The sequence below is a fragment of the Meriones unguiculatus genome, chromosome 5 (assembly GCF_030254825.1).
Source record: "Meriones unguiculatus strain TT.TT164.6M chromosome 5, Bangor_MerUng_6.1, whole genome shotgun sequence".
Classification (NCBI taxonomy): domain Eukaryota; kingdom Metazoa; phylum Chordata; class Mammalia; order Rodentia; family Muridae; genus Meriones; species Meriones unguiculatus.
The window spans coordinates 14,161,735-14,186,944 of NC_083353.1; the positions used below are offsets into that span (position 1 = coordinate 14,161,735).

General features: G+C 41.2%; 1 protein-coding gene across 3 annotated transcripts in view; it reads right to left on the reverse strand.

The window, feature by feature from the left end:
• Positions 1-20,268, reverse strand: part of LOC110563697 (charged multivesicular body protein 3) — a 77,884-nt gene extending 57,616 nt beyond the window's left edge. Inside the window, exons 1-4 of one of the 3 annotated variants that reach the window (XM_021627490.2) lie at positions 19,114-20,147; positions 16,827-16,966; positions 7,754-7,869; positions 1,203-3,199 (exon numbers count right to left, since the gene is read on the reverse strand). In XM_021627490.2, coding sequence (XP_021483165.1) covers positions 1,633-3,199; positions 7,754-7,869; positions 16,827-16,966; positions 19,114-19,339 — 2,049 coding nt within the window. In that variant the 5' untranslated portion in view covers positions 19,340-20,147 and the 3' untranslated portion in view covers positions 1,203-1,632. Of the gene's footprint in view, positions 1-1,202; positions 3,200-4,226; positions 7,550-7,753; positions 7,870-16,826; positions 16,967-19,113 lie in introns of those variants that run through there. The other 2 variants (XM_060383554.1, XM_060383556.1) reach the window with 2 other exon arrangements.
• Between the last annotated feature and the right edge of the window lie 4,942 nt (positions 20,269-25,210).

Below are 25,210 nucleotides of genomic sequence, written 5' to 3' on the forward strand. Positions count from 1 at the left end.
GAAACTTGGGTACTTTGAAGAAATGGATGACAAAAAGGCTGAGTCACAAAGCAAAGTGTTTCCAGGTTAACAGACATTAACAAGACATAAAGGCCAGTATACAGATGTTCTTACTAGCTAAATATGGTATTGTTTGGACACCAGAAAGCATGTTTTAGAGCTTTAATAATTTCTATTTTATGTGGGTAGGTGTTTTGCCTGTGTCTCATGTGCATTCACTGCCTGCACAGACAAGATGTTATGCCTCCTGAACTGTAGCTACAGATAGATGGTGCTTAGTTAGCTGGTTAACTGTCCCATGGAGGCTAGGAATCAAGCCCGGGTGCCCTAGAAAAACAGCCAGTGCTCTAAACTAGTGAGCACCTGAAGTTTTAAAACAAATTAATAATAACTCTGGGTCCAGTGATTTTCAAAACATGGAAAAATGGAAAGTCTCTCTCTCCCTCTCTCTCTCTCTCTCTCACACACACACACACACACACGAACAGCAATTTTTCTAGAGGACAGGATGAAAGGAAAGACTAAACCCAATGGAGGAGTCTTCTCTATATTCACAATAAGAATGAAACAAAGACATAAACATGCAAGGGCATTTGTGGAACAAGGATCATATATTGGGTATTAATATTAAAGTTAAGGGATGTGATAATGGTGTGGTGATTATGTAAGAAAAGCCCTCATTCATAGAAAATGTGGTGACTGTTAGGGATAAAGCATTATAATGATTCATGTTTACTTTCAACAGGCTCAAGGGGGAAAAGGGGAAATATTAAACTTGTAATAAAAAGGTGATAAATGTAATAAAACACAAATATGGTGCATTAAAGAGAAATGGATATTTATTATTTATAGTCTCAGCTTTCCTCTAGTACTGGAAAATTTTCAAAATAAAAAGTCAGACATACAAGATGATCCTTGTATGACTAATACACCATAGTTGTTTTTATTTAGATGAATATGCTAAATACTATAAAGTTGTAACATTCATTTTTTAAAAAAGTCCCCTATGAAATTTTTTCCTGTCAAAGTTACCAAGTTTGAGGTGGACCACCATTCCTCATGGGCAGTGTCTGCTATAGGATTCCTATCCTTTTTCCTCCATCTCAAAATCATGTTGCAATTACCCAAGAAATTAACAAAGCAGCAAAACGCCTACAAAAAGCAGTCACCTTATCACCCTTAATATCAGAAAACCTATAACCTTCTGGCTTTAAAATAATTTATTTCATAGATCTGTTTAATTTCATGTCTCAGAGCATACATTATTTACCAAGAGGTGCTGGACAGAGTTTGTAAAAAGGGAGAAAACACTTAGGAGGAGAAACCAGCTCGGTCCCACTAGGATTTGATCCTGCCTCATAAAGTCTTGCTAGGATAAATTTCTACCATACTTCTTTTGTGCTTACAGAAAAACATTAACTTCTGAATTTCCAATGCTGTAAATAATTTTTTTTACAGTTTAGTATGCATTCAATTGACATACAAGGCAACCAAATAAATTTCTGCCATCAACATCAGCATAATGTGTATTTCCTGTCACTGAACTAACTTCAAACCACAAAAACATTGTGACTAACATTAAAAAGGCAAGCTGTAAGATACTCAAAGCTTATAAGGACAAATTGCACATGGTTAAGATGGGACATCATTTGACAACGGCTGTTGTGCATATGGCTGCTTTTTCTTATATGAAGGCCAACGGCAAACAGGGCAACAGTGTCGGCCCCCAGCCAACCACATAACAATGCAATTCTGGTGAAACACGTGACCACAAGGCAACCCCATTAGCAAACACCCATTTTCAAAATTCTCAAGGCAAACAACACATTCAGTACAGTGCAGCGTACCCACAGGCCAAGTCAACCAGTCTGGTTCCGTATCTTCATTAGTGTTATGTGATCCGTATGACCTCCCCTTCCTTTCACATGGGCTGGTCTGACAATATTTATTGGCACATGAACAAGCCTCAGCATCACAGTGACTTGCTCTTCCTGGAGAACTGTGAATTATGCTTTGTTTATCTTCAAATACATCCTTACTACTAAAAGTGTCCATGTTGTCACTATCTGAGTCATTTTCAGTGTCTTGAGAACTCTCCGACATTTCTTCTTCAGACTGCACCCCAAGACATTTAAACCGCCACATTGGTAAGTTTTTAATATAATCAGTTGGTATCAGAGGGTGAAGCCAAAGGTCAGGGAATGCTAACCGTTCCAAGAATAAGTCAGGGTCTTCGTCCCAATCAGAGTCTACAGGAAAGTTCTGAAATGAAGCAATCGGGTGGAAGAGGTAGCTGGTGTACCAGTCCCACAGACTTGATAACCATTCTAAATTATTCGCATTAACTTCATCATTGTTGCTGCGCCGTCTCTTCTTCTCAAAGTAATCAATTAGCAAACCATGTCCAAGGTATGTACTGAGAAACAGGGCTGGGTGTGAAGAGTAAAACATCCAGTCTGCCCTTACCCATGAAGCCAGTGTGGTCGTATTAGAATATCGCAGCAATCTTAAACTATACTCATAAAAGCTATCTAAGTACGGGAGCTGTAGAAAGCCCAACACAGGTAACCAAGAAATAATCAATAGGGAATTGTATGTCCCTAAGGTGCTTATGAGAACCACAAATCGCTTGATGGTCGCTCCTTGTGTAATAAATAAGTCCATCCAAGCCATAAGATTAACTAGAACCAAACTCAAAACAAACAGATCATTTACTTCAGGCTGTAATGAGCGGAGAAATGAATCCATGGCCTGAAGGGATATAAATTCACCTGTGTGGTTTCCATATCTGTAAATTCCTTCAGGAGTTCTAAGTATGTATGATGGCATGTTATAAACACCAATATCTGTCATATAACTCTTATTGTCCCAATTTTCCACATTAACAAAAATAAACTCAACTCTTCCAGTGAATTTTATACTTAATGCAGAGAAGAAAGCTGGCGGTTGGTCAAGGTTTGCAAATAGGTATATTTTTACCCAGTACTGATCACTTTTATTCCATTCTTCTTTCAAGTGCTCAATCTTATATATAGTTTTGATCCGAGAAGCTGCATGGGCAGTGATCCATTTAAAAATGTGCTCCACTTCAACCTTGCGGCCACTGTACTCTTTAAGCATGACTTTCCCTTTAGATGTACTGGTCTGTGGGACAGACATGATGAGTGTGGAGCGGACCCAGCCTCTTCTCCTGCAGTACCTGGAAGAGAGTACACTGAGTAAACAGCCAGGCTGCGGCACAACTTACATTCTTACACTTTCTCTAGCGCTCTTCTCCTAGACCGCACGACCTCCTAATAACCAAAGAGAAACCAATACTGGCAACTGTGACAGAACAAGCAGCTTACATAGTCTACTCTGAGTTTCTGTTTCTAGGAAAAGGAGAAAGTTTGTACAAGGTATACCAAAAAGCACTTCTGAGCCAAGGACTCAGCCAGCACTTTATCATCTTGTCCGTGCCACTGCATTACGTGGTAAGTAATTTCTGCTCATATGGAATGAAAAAATCCTATTACAGGTGCAAAACCAGTATCAAAGAAAGATTAAAGAAAGGGGATATCACCACGAGTCTGAGCAGGTGAAGAGTTCAAGAAAGGTTTGGGAAATGAACTAGGCCTTGAAAAATGGTTAGATATTAGGGAGACAGAGAAGGAGAGAAATGCTCCTACATACCAAGTCCCTTAGGTATGGCCCCGCCTCACTACTTCTCAACAAGGCCTAGCACCACACAGTGATTTTTACATAAGCTGATCCAAAAGAGCTATTTCAAGTTCCCTTAGGTTTCTTCTTTCTTTAATGAGTACTGTGAAAAACAGGATTTAACACTTAGGAAACAAAGAAAGTAGAAAGAGCTTCAGTCCAATTCATTTTACCAGTAGAGTGAATGAGAAGAGCATAATTACAACTGTCATCTGTTTTAAGTTTATGGACGTAGTCAGTGATATGACATTTCTCCTCTCTGAAAATCTAGGTGATAAGAAATTCAAAAAACAAAAACAGCCATTGCATTACCACAGATAACTGCTGACATTTTCCTTTGTTTTGTTTCTTAAACTCCCCAAAACCTGCCATGTGGAATTTTATGATATACAAAATTTATATTGATAAAGGGTAGAAAAAATCTTATAGGTTTGAAAAAAATGTTATAGATTTGAAAATAGGTACCACATGATTTATGTTGTTACTCAGAATATTGATATAAATCATGGACATTACATTTTACTTAATAAGCACTTTCATATTTTATTAGGGCGAGATAAGTATGTTACACATTCATAAGATCCATTGAGGAAAGGCTAATATGTGGCATGTTTTACAATTGTAGCATGACTAACTTGTCTCAGAAATACTGTCGTATAATTTCAGATACATGAAGATGGTATACGGTCTTTCAAAGAGCAGGTTGTTGAGGACTCTGGGAAGCTAGCTATCACAGTGACTTTGAACCATAAGCTCCTGACTTTCAACTTCTTACTGCATTGATTCAATCCTTTAACAGCACAAATTCCATTAACATAAAATGGTTTGAATAGAAACAAGCCTTAAAAATTAAGTATTTCCAACCCTTAACAATATATGTATTCAATGAAAAATAATTCAATGATATGAATCCCGTTTTTGCCTTTGCCAAAACCAAACAGTAGATGAAATACATAAACGATGGCCTCCTCCAGATCTTATCTAAGGAACTTTAATGGCTTAATTGCAAGATAATTGTGATGTCACATTTCTACTCATTAAAATCTGTATTTATTTTTATATGTAGTGTGCATGCTTATGTGACTTAATGTGCATCACATGTGTGCAGCTTCCCTCAGAGCTCTGGAGCTAGAGACAGACAGCTGCAAGCTGGCTAAGTGCTGGAAACTGACCCCAGGTCCTTTGCAAGAGCAAAGAATGTTCTCAATTGGTGAAACATTTGCCCAGCCCCACATCTCTACTCTTGGTCATTCCCTTATCTTCTCTCCTTTAACTACATTGGCTTCTCACTTGTGTCAGAAATCAAATAACAATCCTTATGACAAAAAAAAAAAAAAATCTTGCTTGTAAAACAAGCGAAGTTTTAATGCATTCATTTCCTCCTTTTATATTTTCTCTTCAGTTCAGAACTGATATTTTTTAAGTCTTGTCATTTTAAAAAGAACTTGAAACTACCCAACAAAAGAAAATTCCCTATGCTATAATTTTCAAATTAAATCATGTTTTCCAGGTTTGGAAAAAACATCCTAATACTTACAAACACCTGGTTACAAACATACATTTTTCTAAATACTAATCTAAAAGTATCCTCACAAAGACAAGACTACATGCATATATTGTTTTTAAGAATTGCATATAACCATGCATCAGTATAAAACCTTTTACTGCCAATTCAAAAAGAACATTTTTTTTCTTTTTTTATTGATTTATTATTTATTACAATTCATTCACTTTGTATCTCCGCTGTTGGCCCCTCTCTCATCTTGTCCCAGTCCCATCCTCCCTCCCTCATCTCCCCCTATACTCCTTCCTCTAGTCCACTGATAGGGGAGGTCCTTTGCCCCTACTATCTCACTGTAGCCTATCAGGTCTCCTCAGGACTGACTGCATCCTCTTCCTCTGCAACCTGGCAAGGTTGCCCCACCAGGGGAGGGTGATCAAAGAGTCGGCCACTGAATCCATGTCAGATACAGTCCCTGCTCCCCTTACTAGGAGACCCACATGGAGACTGAGCTACCTATGATCTACATCCAAGTAGGGGGTCTAGGTCCTCTCCAAGTCCTTGGTTTGTTCATCAGTCTCTGCAGATGGGCCCAGAATTTTTGGTTCTGTTGGTCTCCTTGTGGAGCTCCTGTCCCATTTAGGTCAGTCTATCTCCCCTTCTTCCACAAGATTCCTGCACTCTGCCCAAAGTTTGACTGTGAGTCTCAGCATTTGCTTTGATCCCCTGCTGGGGAGAGTCTTTCAGAGGTCCTCTGTGGTAGGTTCCTGTGCTGTTCCCTCTTTTCTTCTGCTTCCAATGTCTATACTGTTTGCCTTTCTGAATGATGATTAAGCATCTTCCCTAGAGTCCTCCTTGTTGTTTAGCTATTGAATTTAGTATGTTTATCTTATATTATATGGCTAATATCCACTTATAAGTGAGTATATACCGTGTGTGTCTTTCTGCTTCTGAGTTACCTCACTCAGAATGATCTTTTTTAGTTCCATCCATTTGCCTGCAAAATTTCATGATTTCCTTGTTTTTAATTGCTGAATAGCATTCCATTGTGTAAACATACCACAATTTCTGTGTCCATTCCTTAGTTGAGGGACATCTAGGTTGTTTCCAGATTCTGGCTATTACAAATAAAGCTGCTATGAACATAGTTGATTAAATGTCCTTGTTGAATGGCTGAGCAAATGCTCAACGTCCTTAGTCATCAGGGAAATGCCAATCAAAATGACCCTGAGATTAAACCTTACTCCCATCAGAATGGCTAAGATCAAAAACTCAAGTGACAACACACGCTGGAGAGGATGTGGAGAAAGGGGAACCCTCCTCCATTGCTGGTGGGAATGTAAACTTGTACAACCACTTTGGAAATCAATCTGGTGCTTTCTTAGAAAATTAGGAATAGTGCTACATCAAGATCCAGCTATACCACTCCTGGACAAAACAAACAAACAAACAACAAACATTCTTCAGGGTTTTGTTTTGTGACAGTGTTTCACTATGTAGGTTGGGTCAGAACTTGAGATCCTACCATTCTGCCTTCCATTGGGAATACATGCCCATACCACTTTGCCCAACTTATCTGTCAGTTCTTTTGGCTATATAAAAATGTTGATTTTTTTTTTTTTTTAACCAGCATCCATACTACATGGCTCATGGCTGCCTATGACTCCAGACCCAAGCGCTCCTCTATCATCTTCTGAACTCCAAAGGTACCTGCACTTACATATGCATATAACTCCTCTATACACATAGGCATATAACCTAAATTTTTAATTAAAAAGTGGAACAAGACAAAAAATAATGTAATAGGTTGAATACTGAAGACAGTAACAAATCAAAAACTAAAAAAAAAAAAAAAAAGTGAAAAAAAATAAAATAGTGAGAGGGTAGAAAAAGTAGGAAGTGGGAGTTAGAGAGATGGCTCAGAGGTTAAGAACACTTGCTGTTCTTCCAAAGGCCCTGAGTTCAATCCCCAGGAACCACATGGTGGCTCATAACCATCTATAGTAAGATCTGGTGTGCAGGCAGAATGTTGTATAAATAATAAATACACCTTTTTAAATAAAGAGTGGCCAACAAAGCCTTCTTTAGAAAAAAAAAAGGTAGAAAGGACATATTTGATTAGATAAAATGATAAATATGACTGACATTAGGTAGAAGAGCATGTCTAAAGACAGTTGTGGAACAGACGGAAAGTGACTAATGAAATGCAAACTGAAGGTCAGAAGTATGAGAGCAGTACCGCATGCCTGTAACCCGAGCCCTTGCCTGAGGGAGGGGTCTATGAGTTCGAAGCTGTCTGAGCTATAGGTGGGAACAGTGATGTTATCCACAACCATCTGGAAGAGAACACTGAAACAAAAGAACAAGTTTTAAGGGATCTCTGAGAAAGTCAGCAAATACCAGTTTATGCAAAACTAAAAACATCTGGGTAACTAGCAGCACACTACACATGTAACTAAATTTTCAGTTCTGGTGGGCTTCTGGTAGTATTGTCTTTATTAAGCAAAAAGATTCTGGCCAGGGTTCAAACTCAGCATTTACTAATCCACTTACCTGGGATCACTGGAGCAGTTGAAAGTGCCTGTTCGTATTCCAAATCTTGACACTTTTTTAACCATTTTCTCCCAGTGGATTTTACCCACCAAAGGGCTTCTGTCATTTGCTATGACCTATTTCCCAAAAAAGAGAGGGGGAAAACATGAAACTTTAATTACGTAAACCAAATTACCTAATTCTTATCTACAGCATAAGTCTTTTTTCAATAAAGACATTCTGCTTTCAGTTCTGGTTTAACTGAATCATCTCTTAATTACTGAAATTTTTTAAACTTTAATTTAAAGTTTCCACATGAGTGCTACAGCAACCTTGTGGAGATCAGAGGACAACTTGTGGCAGTCAGTTCTCCTTTCTCCTGGTCCGGGGGCTGAACTCATCAGCAGGCTTGTGCAGCTCGTACCTTTTCCTGCTGAGCCTCCTTACTGGCCCTTACTGCTATTCCTACAGAAGTTCCAACTGTCCAACTAGAAAACATACATAAGTATAGGATGCTAAACTCCACGCTCTAGCAGTAACACAGTACAGGAGTCAAAAGCCTGTGAAAATGCTAGCTGTATTCTCTGTGACCTATTCTCTGTGAGTATATTACACAGACAGAAAATGGCTAGGAGGTCAATTTCTCTTTAAAAATAAATGTTTAAAAATCCAAATAAAGCTTCTAAAAATTATGTGGACTTAACAAGTTCAGATTTCATGTTTTCAATGTTCAGTTTTGTAGCCAAGAGCCAAACACGTTTTTTATTAGACTATGCTTTGACTAAATCAGTACTGCTCACAGAACTTTCCCCCCAGCAACTTTGAAAGGCCATAGGAAAAGGAATAGCCATAGTAAATTTGACATCCTTAAACTTTTTTGTTTGTTTGTTTTTTGAGACAGGGTTTCTCTTTGTAGTCTTGGCTGTCCTGAACTTACTTTGTAGACCAGGCTGGCTTCAAACTCACACAGATCTGCCTGCCTCTGCCTCCCAGAGTGCTGGGATTACAAGATAAATGCCACCTCACCTGGCTGACAGCATTACGCTTCTATTTCAAGTATGCATACACAATTAGGTCTGAGAGAAACTGATTATTTTTAAAGAAAGGAAAACATTCTAAATTGACTTTCAAAATGTTAATAACTTCTCTGTTTATGTCAGTCAGTAGTTAAGTATCTCTTCTCTTTAGCTCCAATCTTCCTATTTAATGGAAGCACAGTTTCACTAAAGACACCAGTAAAATAAAATATAAAAGTAATAAAATACAATTCAATGGAAAGCCAAAAAATGTATAAAGTTTCAAGTTGTACATCTCAAAAAAAAATGTATAAAGTTTTCATGAAACCATCTAATTAAGTCTAGCATATATAAGCCTAACCTATTTTCATAAATGCCATGTTTACTAACATTATTCAATTGAAAATTACAACACAATACTCTGGGACCTCTAATTTTCCTGACAGGAAGAACCACTTTTATATTCAAAAAGCCTCCAGAAAGTGAAGTTCCAGACATGTGGATGAACTGAGTGCCAGCAGTCAACTCCTTGGGAGAAGTCACGGGGTGGATGGTACAGCTACCTCACCTGTGGCCTTTCTTCTGGGAAGTCTAACCAATGTCAGGGGCATCACAGGCTAAGAACACATGGTCCTAAACTATGAAGGTTCCTCTCTGTACTACCAGCTCATTCAGTAACAACACGGCACCAATACTGGTGTTCTAATACAATGGAGCAGTACATGCATATGTAACACTGTGTAACACATTAGATACTCAACACACATACAGATTAGAAAAGTAAGTCAATGATTTTGATGGTGCTTTTAATGAAAACACATGGTTACTGAAGGAGACATGAGTTCGCATTTACGTTCTCAGATGCCTAAGACATGGTTTTAGATATAGGACTTTTTAGGGGGGTAACGCTGATCACATTACCTAAGATGCTATTGACCCTTTTCTCTGGTCCAAATGTATATTGTAAAGGTTTACCTGGAGAATCAAGCAGTCAAGCATGGTTGGCTTCTTATTTTACTTTTTGTGGTGGTGGTTCAGGAGGCGGGACACATGAGAGTAGGGGCATACGAGGCAAATGCTCCACTACTCAGCTCCATACCCAGCCACAAAGCAATGCTCTTTTTCCTTTCTGTTACTTCCCAAGAGGCAATCATATGTCTCTTGATCATGGAGACAAGAAACCTGAATGTAATTTTCAGATTTCTCATGATACCGGTCTCTGGGGAATTATATAAAATATTTTCTTGTTCTTTGTGCTGTCTTACTTTCTGCTCTTTGCACTTTCCTTTTTCTGTCTCTTCTTTTCTCTCTCCTTAAAATAACTCTTTTCCAACATTCTTCCATGTCTTGACTAAAGCTATGAAATAACCCAGATACTTTAGGCCTGTGTTGGCAATAACATTGCTTCAAGCCTCTCCATGTGCCTCTGTCAATGTGAACACAGCCCTATGTCTTAGGTCCTCTTTGAGAGAAGACCTAATTGTGCATTGTGCAAGTACCTTGCAGACTTATGACAAGCATTCCTGTGTTAGGAATGAGAGAAGGCTGTTGGCAGGCACATCCGGGTGCTGGCAGCGAACACAGAGGTGAGTGAGGAGAGTTGTGGGCACGGCTGAGGAGCTACATGACAATTTTAACCCCGGGCCTTGTTTACTCAGCAATCTGTTCTAGCATCTGCTCTGGGCGAGTTTAAGGATCCCTGACTGAGAGAGCTGCACAAAAATGAGAAGTCGTTTAAGCATTTCTTGAAATCATTTTTTATCACTCTTTCACTATACCTACAAATGACAAATCGCTTTGTTAAAATCCTACGCAGTTACATTAGTCAGTTAATGGTTTTGCATACATTAACTTTGAAGGAGGCTGAATTAAATGGTCACCATAACAATGGTAGTGCTTTCACACACACAGTAACTCAGGTACTGTTACTGGCTCAGTTAACAGCAAAACAAAATCTTCTAAGCCTGTCACTACTGTGGCACATTAGCAGGAGCCTCACTGACTTACAGCTTGTGTCCCACAAAGCATTCTTGATCTGGAGTGGCATCCACACTGCTGCTCTCATTACATGGGAAAGAGATATTTCTTAGAAATTAAAAAAAGAGACTTCATTCTCTATGGAGAATATTTTCAGATACAAGAAAAACTCTGGACCGAAGTATGGCTTGAATTTCAAGCCTAAAAGAGCCCTGGCATCACAGGCTAAATGTGAGGCATTCTTTTCACTCCCTATAGTGTCTCTATAGATGATCTGGGCGCTGCTCATTAAACATCTGAGCTGACCTAAACTGTTTGTTCCACTGCGCTGGCCCTCCTCGGTTTTTAGAGACAGGGTTTCTCTGTGTGGCCCTGGCTGTCTTAGACTTGCTTTGTAGACCAGGCTGGCCTTGAACTCACAGCAATCCACCTGCCTCTGCCTCTGCCTTCTTGCTGAGATTAAAGGCATGCACCACCACACCTGGCTTAAAGCTATTTCTTTTATAACCAAAAGTTCCTTCCCCAGCAACCTGTCATCCTGAATGTTATCTGAAAAGACAGTATAAATGGCATCTTGCTATACAACTACAAACCAATCATCTCAATCATTTAGATATAAAAGATGCCTAAATTTAGTATATTTACAGATATACTTCTACCTGTTTTTGAAGATGAGGGATTTATATCTCATGAGAACATTTGGTTCATCCTTGTTAATCCCCACAAATAGTCATAAATAATACCATTTCTTGGAATGAGAGTGTTGACATTTTCTACATTTCTCAGTACTTTAACAGGGATCTAGTTTCACAACTGTAAAATATGTATATGCTACCTGTATAAAATCATCAAAAATGAGGGTCAGTGATGGACAAAAGCTGAAACTGAACAGCATTTCAATTAACTAATTTAAGTATTTACCTTGTTACTGTTTCTTTAACTTCTGGTTAAATCAAGTATACTATTCTTATGGGCTTGCTAAATAGGTAAACTCAAAAAGGTTTTCACCAATATATGTATTTGCTGTATAATTTGCCCTGTAGTTGCCCATTAAAGGAGTAAAAAATTAGACTGAACCTAAACAAAACTCTTGTCTTAAGAACAAAGATAAATAAACAAGTTTAAAATCAGCTGTTAGTGCTTCCAGCCAAACAGGAAATGCATTAACATAATTCAACAAATAGTGACCAAAGCTTTCCATACTTTAAATTATAAAGTGTTTTTTCACTCCTGTGCAACCACAGTGACTTTAAACTCATTAACTGGGACAGCTAGTAGGAAACAAATAGCTATATCCCTTTTTGAATTTTTGAATTATGACAAAAGTCAAAACAAATAAAAATGTTAGGGACAAATCCATAAAGGCCATTTACTATGTAACTTTTCCATTTCAAAAGTCATTTGACTCTCTGACCAGCATTCTTTCGAAACAAAAGAATCATTTTCTATTTTTGATGCCAAGGAGACTGGGTGGTGGTAGAGTCCAAGAATCCACAAAATTGGGAATTAATGGCTAATGAGAGGCAGGAGCTTAGGTTAGGGAGGGAGCAGGAAATTGTAGCTTTGTGTTACAATCGTACTACAATGAAAGGCCTTGGTTCTGTGTGAATAAACATAGTGTATATCATTGGTAAAAGTGTCATATGGATTTTGCTATGTTTGAAAAAATGAAAATTAGTTCTTGCAATAGTTGGTGGAGAGAACCAATTCTTATAAGCTGTCCTCTGATCTACACAAGTACTTCTCACCACAAAAAAATGTAATTTTAAAAAGTGGGGGAAATCAGGGGATAGAGATGGCTTAGTGGGGTAAAAGCCCTTGCCTGGCAAGCCTGGAGACCCGAGTTTGACCCCCAGAATCCACATAGAGGTAGGAGAACCGACTCCACAAAGCCGTCCTCTGGCTGCACCATGTACACACGTGCCAGCATCACCTCCCTCTGCTTCCTGGTATGGCTGAGATGTAGCCAGCCGCCTACACAGATGCTGCCGTGCTTTCCCTCCATGACGGACTATATCCTCAAAAAGGGAGCCAGAATAAACCCTCCTTTCTTAAGCTGCTACCATCAGGTATTCTGTGACATCAACAGGAAAAAGAAAACAGTCCTATTCATCATACATGCTCAAGGACACATGAAATCAGGCTTGACAAGTTGAAGACAGAAAGGGCTAGAATCTATGCAGTGCAGCCTATGAAAATATTAATCATAGACATTTTAAAAAATGGAGAAGAGGCTGGAGAGATGGCTCAGAGGTTAAGAACACTTGCTGTTCTTACAAAGGTCCTGAGTTCAATTCCCAGCAACCACACGGTGGCTCATAACCATCTATAGTAAGATCTGGTGCACAGGCAGAATACTGCCTTTATACAAAATAGAAAAGAACAAACAAAGTAGTCAGCTTCTTTCAAAATACATAAAATAGAAGACTAGCATGATGGCTGACACCTGTAATCCAGGCACTCAGAAAGATGAGGCAGGAAGAATGCTACTAAGCCTGGACTACATAGTGAGACCCTGCCTCAAAACAAAGAAGCAACAACAGAAAACATAAACAGAAGTAGGAAAGAACCATAATTCAAACTGTAGAAACCTGTATTCCTGAAAGGCTGGATTAATATGATCTGGCTGAGGAATGCAAACAACCAAGAGAACACATCCCTCTGTTTCTAACAGATGTTTAAAAAAATTTAAGTATAATTTTTAAAACTAAGTAAACAGGGGCTGGAGAGATGGCTCAGTGGTTAAGAGCTGGCTGCTCTTCCAGAGGTCCTGAGTTCAATTCCCAGCAACCACATGGTGGCTCACAACCATCTAGAATGAGATCTGGAGCCCTCTTCTGGCATGTAGATGTATATGCAGACAGAACATTGTATACATAATAAATCTTAAAAAAAGAAAACCAAATAATCCCCCCCCCAAAAAAACCAAAATACTAACTAAACAAATCAACCCCCCCCCCAAATAATTATGGCGCCAATAGGTTTAGCCTGTTAGTTGACAGTGCCAAGCTCAGGGTCTCAGGCTTACTGTTCTCAGCTGTCTTAACAGACACTGTTCTTGCCGACCAATCTGACAGATGTCAGTCCCTGGCCACAAAGAATACAAGCCAGACAGTGGAAATTAGTGTAAACCTTGAGTATTACTGGAAAAACATGTGTGTCCCACTATACTGTTTCCTTATGAAACTGTTTCCCATATACACACATTCCACCATTTTTCTTAGGAGGCACTTTCACCTGTTATTACATGACTTAAATACATTGGGAGGAGATGATGTAGAGGCTAGAAGCTATATGGCTATAGTGTAACACTTACACCATTACATATTACTAACTTTGTTCAATGGCTATCTCATAAAAAAATTTCTCATTATCCTATCTCTTCAGGCTGTTTCTTTTTTTCCTCAGAACTTATTGGTATTATATTGAACATTGATTTATTTGGTGTCTTGAGTCTCACAACTGGAATTTGAGCTGCCTGGACATAGCCCTGGACATCTTTGTGTTATATCTTTAGATCCTAAAACGGGGCCTGGCATAGCCATTTACTGAATAAATGGGTTAATTTTACCATATATTAAGGGATTCAATCCATATATCTTTAAAACATCAAAAAATATAACATAATTGGGGCTGGAAAGATCACTCAGTAGCTACGAGAACTGACTGCTCTTCCTGAGAACCTAGCTTTGATTCCTAGCACCCACATGGCAATTAACAACCACCTGGAACTCTAGTTCCAGAAAATCCCTCTTCTGGCCTCTGCTGACCCAGGCATGCATATGACACACAGACATACATAGGGCAAAATACCCAGATACATAAAATAAAAACAAATAAATCCTTTTTAAAAAGGTAACTTAAAAGTAAAGATTATGCTAGGCATGGTGGTACACACTGTTAATTCTAGCATTTGGGAGGCAGAGGCAGGTAGATCTTTGTGAGTTTGAAACCAGCCAAGGCTACAGAGTGAGTCCAAGACAGCCAGGGCTATGCAAACAAACCCTGTCTCAACCCTCCCCCCTCTACCCCCTCCCCTCCTCCCCAAAGGGAGAATATACTGCTAACTAGTCAATCAAATATATTTATCATTCACAGGTAGGATCCTGGATTTCAAAGCAATTCCCAGGCCTTTGGCATGGTTCTTCTGAATTTCATAGGTGCCTCTTGCCTTCTTTCACCATTCATTTGTACAGAATTTATTCATGTGAATGATAAGCATCTAGGCTATGCATGCACAGCAATGGGACTGGCTATTCTATCTTGTTAATAAATCTAAAATTAGCAAAACCAAGAAATCTTTGTTGACCAGATTATTAGAAATAAGTACTGGGGGAAAATAGAATAACAATTTCTTAAAACTTTAAAGAAATGACTAATTTTTTTTCTTTCAATACTGGACATTACATCTAGGGTTTCAGGCATGCTAGGCAAATGTTCTACCCCTGAACCATATTCTCAACCCTTACAGCTTATTTCTCAAATCAATGAACTGAGACAGAAATAAACTAGAACGGATAGTGTACAGACCAAACCCTCTCAGGTTCTACCTTTGCTGATTATCTAGAAGGTAAAAGGTCAAACGCAGTAGGAATAGCACTTTAAAGGGGAGGTCAGCAGTTCCAATGACATCTCCACAAGAAGTACCATAGCTCACCCTTTCAGCACAGTGGATGACAGCATCACTCCACCCTCTCTAACTGCATGTCTGCCTGAGTCCAGCCAGGTACAGGAGAACACCCACCTATTCCCAATCACACTGCAAGCCAATGACAACATTAGGCTTCCAATTAAGGTTTCTGAATTCAAAACTTATTTTAAATTCAAATTTGCAGTGTTTGTTCTCAGAAAGTAATATGAAGCTGCTATTTTAATTTTCAAACCTTAAATCAAAATTTGTCAATAATTGCAAAAAATTTGCAAAGTGATAGGTCAAAAGCACCGAGGATAAGGGAGGATGTATGTATAAATCATCAATGATCAAATAAAAGTTAGTCTGAAGAAAGAAAAGAATCAAAGGGCCCAGGATCCCAGTTCAATACTGCTGCGAAGTCCCAGGACCTTGAACAAACTACTTCTTACTGCTTCAGAAATGGTTAGTTTGATATGACCTCTGCGTTTCAGCCATCCACACACTACATTCAGGCTCCAAGTTTACTTGATATGTTACTGCAAGTGAATATAGATTTTCAAAATTAAACTTTGCTTTCTCCTAAGCAATATTTAGGATGACATTACACGCTCAATATCATAATTATTCTAATTTACATGGGTACATTAATGTTAATGTACATCCACTTACCATAAACCATACCATGAAAGATAATTTTTAAGGCCCTTTACAGCTTGAAATTTCTAATATACTAATGAAATCTCCTCATTCTGATATCATAAAAACTATCTCTCACCATAAGCAAAATAATGCAAGCTCCACAGCTTCCCCAGTACAGCTACTAAGTTGCTCCTTTGCTGAGTTGTTGATTCTACGGCTGTTAACATAGCTGCCATTCAAAGTTGGCTACTTCACAACGCAAAGATTTCTTTACTCTTAGTGTTCTTCTCTAACATACTAAAACTATGTGAACTGAACTGATGAACTAAAAACTAGAATTAAAAAAAAACTCAAAGATATGTGAACTGATGAACTAAAAACTAGAGCTTAAAAAAACCCAAAAGATAAAAATAGTGCAGATTACTACATGAAAAAGAACATGTGTGCTTCTAGACATTTCTTTTTGCTGATTCTGAAAATAATTAACTCCCCTTCTCCAATCTTTCCTTTCCCACTCTTTAGTTTTCACTCATTTTTCAAAGATAGGGTTTCACGTGTCCTAGGCTGGCTTTGAACTCAATGTGCAGCTGAGGAAGGCCTTGAGCTTCTGGGCCTCCTGTGTGCTTGGTATCAGATGGCACCAGGGATGGACTTCATGAGCATGGCAATACTCTGCCAACCGAGCTGCCCTAATTTTCACTATCATTGGCTTGAAAAGCCCTGTGGGAACTGAGTTTTGCCTAGGAAGCATGACACAACAGAAATGTTACTCAGTGGCAAAAACTATTTTGGTATAAATAAGGTCTTCAGGCATTATCACTCTTTCTACCTGGACAAGCCAGATGCCATCTTTTGTGTCTTCCACAAGCTCATAGAAATGCATTTCACCACTGAAATTGGTACTAGAAACAGACTCAGATGCCTCTTCTTCTTTGAGAGCAGAATAGAGTTCACCTTCCATCAAGTCACCTGAAGGAAAAAATAAAAACCCCTGTAAGATTAAAAAAAAAAAAAAAAAAAAAACAAAACCATGTTCCCAACTTTAACGATGATTAATTCCACTTTATATCATGAATAAGCACACTATTATATTTTCATTCTATGAAAAAGAATAGCACCTGAATATAAGATTTGTATATCAGCAAAAAAAAAAATAAATAAATAAATAAAAATTGAACAAAAACCACAATACTTCATCTCTTTAAGTAGAGTTTGTCTTCTAACGATGTCATCATACAGCTTGAAAATAAATTACTGAATTAATCCTAATACTTGAGGTAGCACAGGCAGGTGGATCTCTGTGTGTTTAAGGCCAGCTCCGTCTACAAAGCAAGTCCAGGACAGCAAAAGCTACACAGAGAAACCCTGTCTTGAAAAACCAAAACCCAAAACACCCCATTAAACTAGTAACCATTTAATTTGACATAAAGCCTGTGAAGGCTTCACATGTTTTTTTCAACAGCCTGTTTAATGTGTTCTGACTCAAAAGCTTTAGAAATGGGTTCACAGAACTTGCCATCAGCCTGCTTAAAATGGCAACAAGGTGTTTATGTGAAGGGGAGAAATAGCAAGTTACCTAACAGAACAAACCCCACATTCATACACAAGTTGACAGGGTAAACTTGGATCTTGTATCATCAAATATAAAAACCAAACCTTCACATCACATTATTTAACTCTTGCCTTAAATATTACATAGTGAGTCAATAACAACACAGTTCCACTCCAAACAGCAAAACCATCCACAACAAACATTTAGGTTGTACGGTTAAATTGCCATACCAAGACTGTTGTTGTTACGCTGTAAAATATATGATCTGAATCAGACTTCGGTTGTATATTCTTTAGGCTATATATGGATTCCTTGTACATTCCATATGACAACACTTTTAGGCTCAAAAGATAGCAAAAATACCTAACATAAAGCTCAAAGGGGAAAAAGTGTGTAATCAAGTAACTGTATGAGACAGTAACTTTTGCTTTAGCTAACCCGCTTCCCTCTACCAACAACAAATGGCAGCGTAAGCCAGGCAGCAAACAAAAGCAAAAATAATACACAGTTGAAAAATGTATCCTTCAAGCAAAGGATTCCTTCCCTCCACCCCACTGGTGAGATGAGTTCTGTAACCCTTACTCCATAAATACACAGTGTTAGACTATGGTTTGTAATCTTGCCTATCACACTGTATGTCTAGATAGCACGACATAAGGGGAAAAATTATCTTGTAAAAGGCCTAGCTTACAGACACACTTGAACCGACAAAAAAAGATAATCATCAGTTACAAAGGCTTCCTACAGCAACTCCGAATGCCTTTCTCAATTTACATTCCTCTCTCAGGAAGACAATCTAAAGAGACACTTTAAAAGTTAACTCTATTTCCCCACCCCATCCTACCCCAAATCAGTGGCTACTGTAAATACATTCTTTAAGGCATTAAATATTCTTTCAGCGCTATTTCAAGTTTCTTCCTCAACCTATTAAGTGACGCAGGGATTCCTGTGACACATGACAAGAAAGGTATACATTCAATACTCAATATTAAAAATTGCAATCCTGCAAGAAAACCTGAACTCCAAACAAGGCCGACAGTCACACCAAATGTTTACTGAATTTAAAGTATAAAAAGCAAAGCATTGCATAGTGTATACCTTAGCCATACTTAAACGCATAATTTACATGTAAATCTCAGGTCCACGTGCCTCTTTGTTATTATTTTAATGATGTTTTATCCTCCCAGTGGCTTGTTTTTACTATGGAGATGCTGCTTTTTACAGGCTACATTTTGGAGTTTTCCCTTTCCCTACATTTCAGTCAATTTTAACTGCCGCTCCTGAATTCTGGAACAAATGATTACATTTAATAATTTTTTCAAAAGCTACGCTTTCAAACTGTCATTTCCAAAGAACCCTAGGAAGACACCGATACTCCTAACAATACTCCTAACAGCCCCTCTTCAAAGCCTGGATTTATATGTAAATCCAGAAAAATCCATAGAAAACACGGACAAAGAAGACCTGGGCAGCTCTCCGGAGCAGTCGCCTCAGCCATTCCGGGGACCGCCTCGTTCCGGAAGAGCCCGGACAGGGAGGCGACCTCTGGGAGCCCAGCACTTGCCTGACTTCTCCACCAGCTCCCGAACATCCTTCTTCTCGGGCAGCCCGGAGTAGCCCAGCCCTCGACACTCCAGAATGGTCTTCAGCTTCTTGAAGCTCAGTGCCACAGGATCCACCAGCTGAGTGGCAAAGATGCCAGTCTCATACCACACGATGGCCTCAAAAAACCTGGCCAGGACGAACAGGACCAGGAAATACAGGAGCAAGAAAAACAGCTTCAGCCACATCTTCGGCCTCTTGGCGTCGCCGGGACGCCGCGGACAAGCGGAGGGGGTCGCGTGCGGGGCGACGCGGCGCAGCCTGGGCGAGGGCAGCTGGGGCGCGCGGCGGCGGCGGTCACCGGCGGGCCATCCCTGCGGGGAGGCAGGTGGACGGCGCGCGCGTGCGGCCGAGGGGGCCGGCAGGCCCGGGCTCCGGCCTTGCGGTCAAGAGCCGAGAAAGGGAGACGGGGGGACGCTCAGCAGCACCGCACCCATCGAGCGGCGGGCGGCGGCGGCGGCCAGGCGCCAGCCCGGAGGGACCCGGGCGGCGGGGCCCGCGGCGGCGGCGGCGGCTCCGCGGCGCTGCGGGCCGGCGGGGGGCGGTTGGGGCCGGGCTGCGCGGCCGCGGCCGGGAGGGCGCGGTGCTTGGCTGGGCCAGGCCCGGGGCCCGGCGCGCCCGGGAGGAGCGGCCGCCGCAGCGCCGAGCGCCCAGGCTGGAGGCCCCGGCGGCCGCCCAGGCCCGGCGGCGGCGGCTCCAGGTTCCCGCGGGCGGCGCCTCTCAGGCCCGCGGCCCGCGAGGGGGCGTCGCGGCGGCTCCCGCTGAGAGGGACCCCGAGCGCGCGGCGACCGTCGAGAAGGGAGGGGGAGAGGAGCACCGAGCAGACAACGCTAGGCCCCGCCGCGGCCCTCCCGGCGGCTTCCCGTCAGCTGTGTCGCCGCGCGGCGCCAACCGCGCCCGCCGGCCCCGCCGCCTCCACGGCCCGCCGCCGTCGCCCCCGGAGCACTGGACCCGTTGCAGCCGCGGCCCCAGTCAAGACATAACAACTGACGTCGGCCTAGGGGCGTGGCCTCCGGAGGGGCGGGGTCAGAAGCGGCGGGGAGCCCGGGGAGAGGGGCTGTCAGCAAGGCTGGGGTGGCCGACGCCTCCCCAATTAGTGTGCTCCGGCGTTCCCTCCGCTCTCCTCCGCAGATGGTTAGTCATCGATTTCAGTCCCGGAACTGGACATTGGACCCTGCAAGGGTGTGCATGTTTGTGCTGCGCGTGAAAAATGAAGGCTGCTGAGGATCTTCGTTTTTTATTGGTGGTTTTTGTTTTGTTGTGAGACGGAGGCGTCTCATTATGTAGTCCTGGCTGGCCTGGAACCACTTTGTTGACCAAGCTGGCCTCAGAACTCAGAGATTGCCTGCCTTGGCATAGTGCTGGGCTGAAGCTGTGCACCACCACCACGCCCACCCCAAGTCATCAAGACTTGTAAAAAATTAGAGCTTTATTTTAGGTCGCGTCCCTGTGAACTGGGGATGTTTTTTGGTACAGCTGGCTTGAGGGGCTTCAGGTGTAACTCTGAAAACAGATGTTTTTTTTCCGACCTTTGCTTTAGAATGTGGTTTGGCTAAAAAGAATGTTAGTATAAGATCCAGTTGTGGTTAGCTGTTACAGTGTCCTCAGGGTGTTAAAAAGTAGACACGGAGGCCCTAAGTTCTCAGGACAAAAGTTGTTAGGCGGATAGGTCCGGGTGCAAAGGTCTGTGTGTCTTAGCCCGCCAGAGGAGCTTTGTATAAAATGAGCTTGACAGACAAGCCACAGTACCTGGTTCCGTGTTTATTTAACCCCAGCAGGCCCGTGCCCTCTATTTAAATGTCTGTGTCAGTCTTGACGGAGGGCACAGTTGGATTCATGAATTGAACGAAGCTTCCAGTAGCCCCTTGAGAGGAAAACAAGCAGTTCCAGAGGAACTGCAAGTAATTCCAGAGGAAATGTTAGCCAGCATGCAAAAGCACGAACAACCCTACACCAGGCGTGAAAATTTTAGGGAGAGAGTGTGACCCTCAATCCACAAGCAACTGAGCCGTGGAAGGCAAAGAATGGACCTCGAGAAAGTAGGGGAAGAATAGTATCCCTTTAAAATGCAGTTAACAAAGGCATCTCAGTGTCCAGCTAGTGGAGGAGTTAGGGGGGACAGGCTCAGGAGCAAGGATGTAGGAATGTACAGCTCTGCTCTTCCATGTTAACTAGCTCGAGTGTGCTTTTGTGTCCAGGGCAGCAGGCCATGCAGGAGAGGGCAGTAAACAGTTCACGCTGACAGGCTTGGCTCTGTAGTTTCAGCATCCTTGATTTCATGGTAGCACTGTTAGGAGGTGGCATTGCTATTCAAGCCTAAACACATGAATGATATCCCTTGCCTCAAAGGAATGCATTTCAGTAATAACAGACTGACACAGGGTCAGTAATAGGAAAGAATAACAGGTAGGGAACTTTGGGAGGATGAGCTGAGGGTGGAGCCAGCCAGGCCAGGGTTTAAAAGCGGAAAAATAAATCATGTGGGAGAGGCTAGGAAAAAAAAGAAATTAAAAAAACAATTTTTACTTCACTTGCTTGTTTCTGTCGCCTCAATTTCCAACCCTCCGACTTGTTCCCTCAATGGTTTAACTCTTAGGACAGACAGGCATGCCAATGAGAGAGACATGTGATGGCTGGATAAGGGCATAGGGACACATGTACTCTGTTGGTAGAGGTGGGCAACTTTCCAGGAAGGTGATCTATAATGTGAGTTAGAAGATCCTTGCAAATATGTGATCTTTGCTACAGGAAGCTTTCTTCAGAGAATTTATTTTGAGGAAATTATTGGGTACAGATGCAAAGATGGGTATAATATTTTACTTTAAGGGCAGAGTTAATAGAAAGAAAACCTAGCATGTGACAATCTTCATTGCTGAATTTGGAGTCACCTAGGAAACACAGCTCTGGAAATAGCTGTGAGGGAGATTCCAAAGAGGATGAAGTGAGAAAAGAAAACCCATCCTGAACGTGGCTGCATTCCAGGAGCTGGGGCTTTGAATGGAATAAACAGGAAAAAGAAAGAAGGAACCCAGTTGAGCAGCAGCATCCATCACTGTTTCCTGGCTGTGGACGTAAGGCAAGCAGCCACCTCGAGCTGCCTCCTCCATGCTTTCCCTTAGGATAGGCTGTCCCCCTCACACTGTGAGCCAGAGGAACCCCTGCTGTCTTGAGTTGCTTTTGTCACAGCAATTAAACAACAAAACAAGCCAGGCTCAGTGGTGTGCGCCTTTAAACCCAGCACTGGGGCGGCAGAGGCGGGCGGAGCTCTGTGAGTTTGAGACCAGCTTGGTCTACAGATCAAGTTCCAGGATAGCTAGGGCTACACAGAGAAACAAAAGACCAAAAACAAACAAAAAACCAAAAATGAGGAGTGAACAAATGCAATAATAAAAATGATTTAGTATTACACAGGTAGTAAAGGGAAAAGGTAGTCTCCTGTCCAAAATAGTGTTTAGAGAAGAAGAAAAGGAAGAAGAAGGAGAAAGAGAAGAAGGCAGATAACTCGGAAGTTTATGTGACACTCCTAACTTTAGATTTGTATTAAGAAGGGGCTGGGAAGGTGGTTCACTGGGTAAAGTGCTTGCTGTACAGGCATGAGAGCCTGCATGCGGCACTCCAGAATCCATGCAAAATATGTGCCTGTGACTCTAGTGTTAAGGGTAGAGACAGGTGGTAGCCCGGAACTATGACCAGCCAGTCTATCCAATCAGTGAGCTCCAAGTTCAGAGAATGATCTTGTCTCAAAAAAAAAGTGGAGCCAGGCATGGTGGCACACACTTTTAATTCTAGAATTTGGGAGGCAGAAGCAGGTGGATCTATGTAAGTTTAAAGCCAACCTGCTCTACATAGCAAGTTTGAGGTGTGCCAGGACTATATTATAGTGAGAACTTGTCTAATAAATAATAAGATAAAGAGAGATAAAGGAGAACAGCGTAAGTTGGCCTCTGGCCTCCACACCCACATGCATGCATACACCCCCCCCACACACACACATTAAAAAATAAAGTCATTCCCTAAAGTGTCAGTCATTTTTATTGTTTAAGTGATACTGGGATTCAGATTTTTTCCGTTTGTTCTTTATCTTTTTTTCTTAAGTTGTTAAAACTTTCTTTTAAAGGACTTGCCATAAAAAAAATCATCCAGAAGAATTAACTGTCTGTACAGGTAGAATACCCATTTTGAAGATGTAGAACTCTGCCTTGGATTTATTTTGTTATTTTTTTTCTGATGGAAATTTAGTATCAGTTCTCTAATCTTAAAGCTGTCTTTAGAGAACAGCTACCAGTATGCCCTTCTTTGGAGGTTTAGCAGGAACAATTTATTCTTTGGACTCCAAAAGTTACAGGGGTAGGAAAGGAGGGCTGTCCTCCACAAAGGGGAGTTAATTTCCCCTAAACCTAGGTGGTCACGTGGCTCAGTCCCTGTGATTTGGGATTACCCATAGACTGAGTAATTTGTGATGAAGAGAAGTTTATCTGGACCACAACTGGATACTGGGAAAACCAGAACTTGGAGAGAGCCTCCCTGTATCCATAAGACAGGGAGTAGCAGGGTGGAAGGGGGGAATGACCGCTTTTATGAAGCCAATCCTATTAAACATTTTTCCTTCAGCTGGGCATGGTGGCACATGCCTTTAATCCCAGCACTTGGGGGACAGAGGCAGGAAAATCTCTTCGAATTTGAGGCCAGCCTGATCTACAAAGTGAGTCCAGGACAGCAAGGGCTCTATTACATAGAGAAACCCTGGCTCTGTTACATAGAGAAACCCTGGCTCAAAATACGAAAGGAAAAAAAAAGAGAGAGAAAGTGGAGGAGGAGGAAAGAAAGAAAAAAATAAAAGAAATTTTTACTTCATAACTTCATAGGCAGTGTGTGGTGGTGACTTGGCTGTGCTCCCAGCAATATAGGCCAGCCTGATGCTACATAATGACTCCTAGGCCAGCCTGAGGTATATAATCAGACTCATCACTAAATCAAAAGAACAATGAAAACTTCACCTTTCAACACAGTGATGTTTGGGTTCAATTTCTCAACACATGAACTTGGGGTACACATACAATTCATAGCAACAAACTGATGAAAACCTCTTTGAAAGAGCAGGCTGACAAAATGATGTTTGAGTGAGTCATTGTTTTGCATAATCCCTTTTTGTAATAGCTAGGCTATTGATCTGGGTTCTTTGTTTCACATCTTAAATTCTGCTCATTTGTAGGACAGCTTAAATGCCTCATGATTTGATACTGTCACAGAGCATGGAAACCTTAAATAGAATCCTATCCAGTAAGGATTACTACCTACTAGCTATGTCACCTGGTCAGATAGAAACAAGACCTCCTTGATCTCATTTTTACCATCCATAAAAGGATGTCCACCCTTACATTGTCAAAAAGATTAAATGAGAGTGCCAGGCAGTGGTGACACGTGCCTTTAATCTCAGCACTTGAGAGGCAGAGGCAGGCAGATCTCTGAGTTTGAGGCCAGCCAGGTCTACAGAGTGAGTTCCAGGACAGCCAGGGCCACAGAGAAACCCTGTCATGAAAAACAAAACAAAATAAAACGAAAACAAAAAAGATTAAGTGAGATAATATAAGAAACAATGTTCAGAGGCAGACATCACTCATATTTCTGACATCACTCATTATTTATGTGAATTGAACTAAGTTTAAGGGGACAAAATGTCAAAGGTAGCCAGGTATGCCGACCCCAGCTCTAGGGAAGGTAAGGTAAGAGGACCTTGAGTTAGAAGCCACCTGGGCTATGGAATGAGATCTTGTCTCAAAAAGAAAGGGGTTGGGGAGATTGTGGGGAGAAAGAGAGGAAGAAAAAAAATCAGGCTGAGCTCAGTGACACAGTGCATTCTACTGGGAGTCCAACGATTCTTTCACTCTATTTACATAGAGATAACACGCAGCTAACACACGCAGGGAGGGTCAACATTTCATTCTCACTGGGACAGTTAGTTCTGAGAGTGAAGGCAATGCTAATGAAGTTGTACCAAACTCACAAATCTAACGCAGAATTTTCCAAGACAAATCCTACTGGGAAAAACACATCCTTGC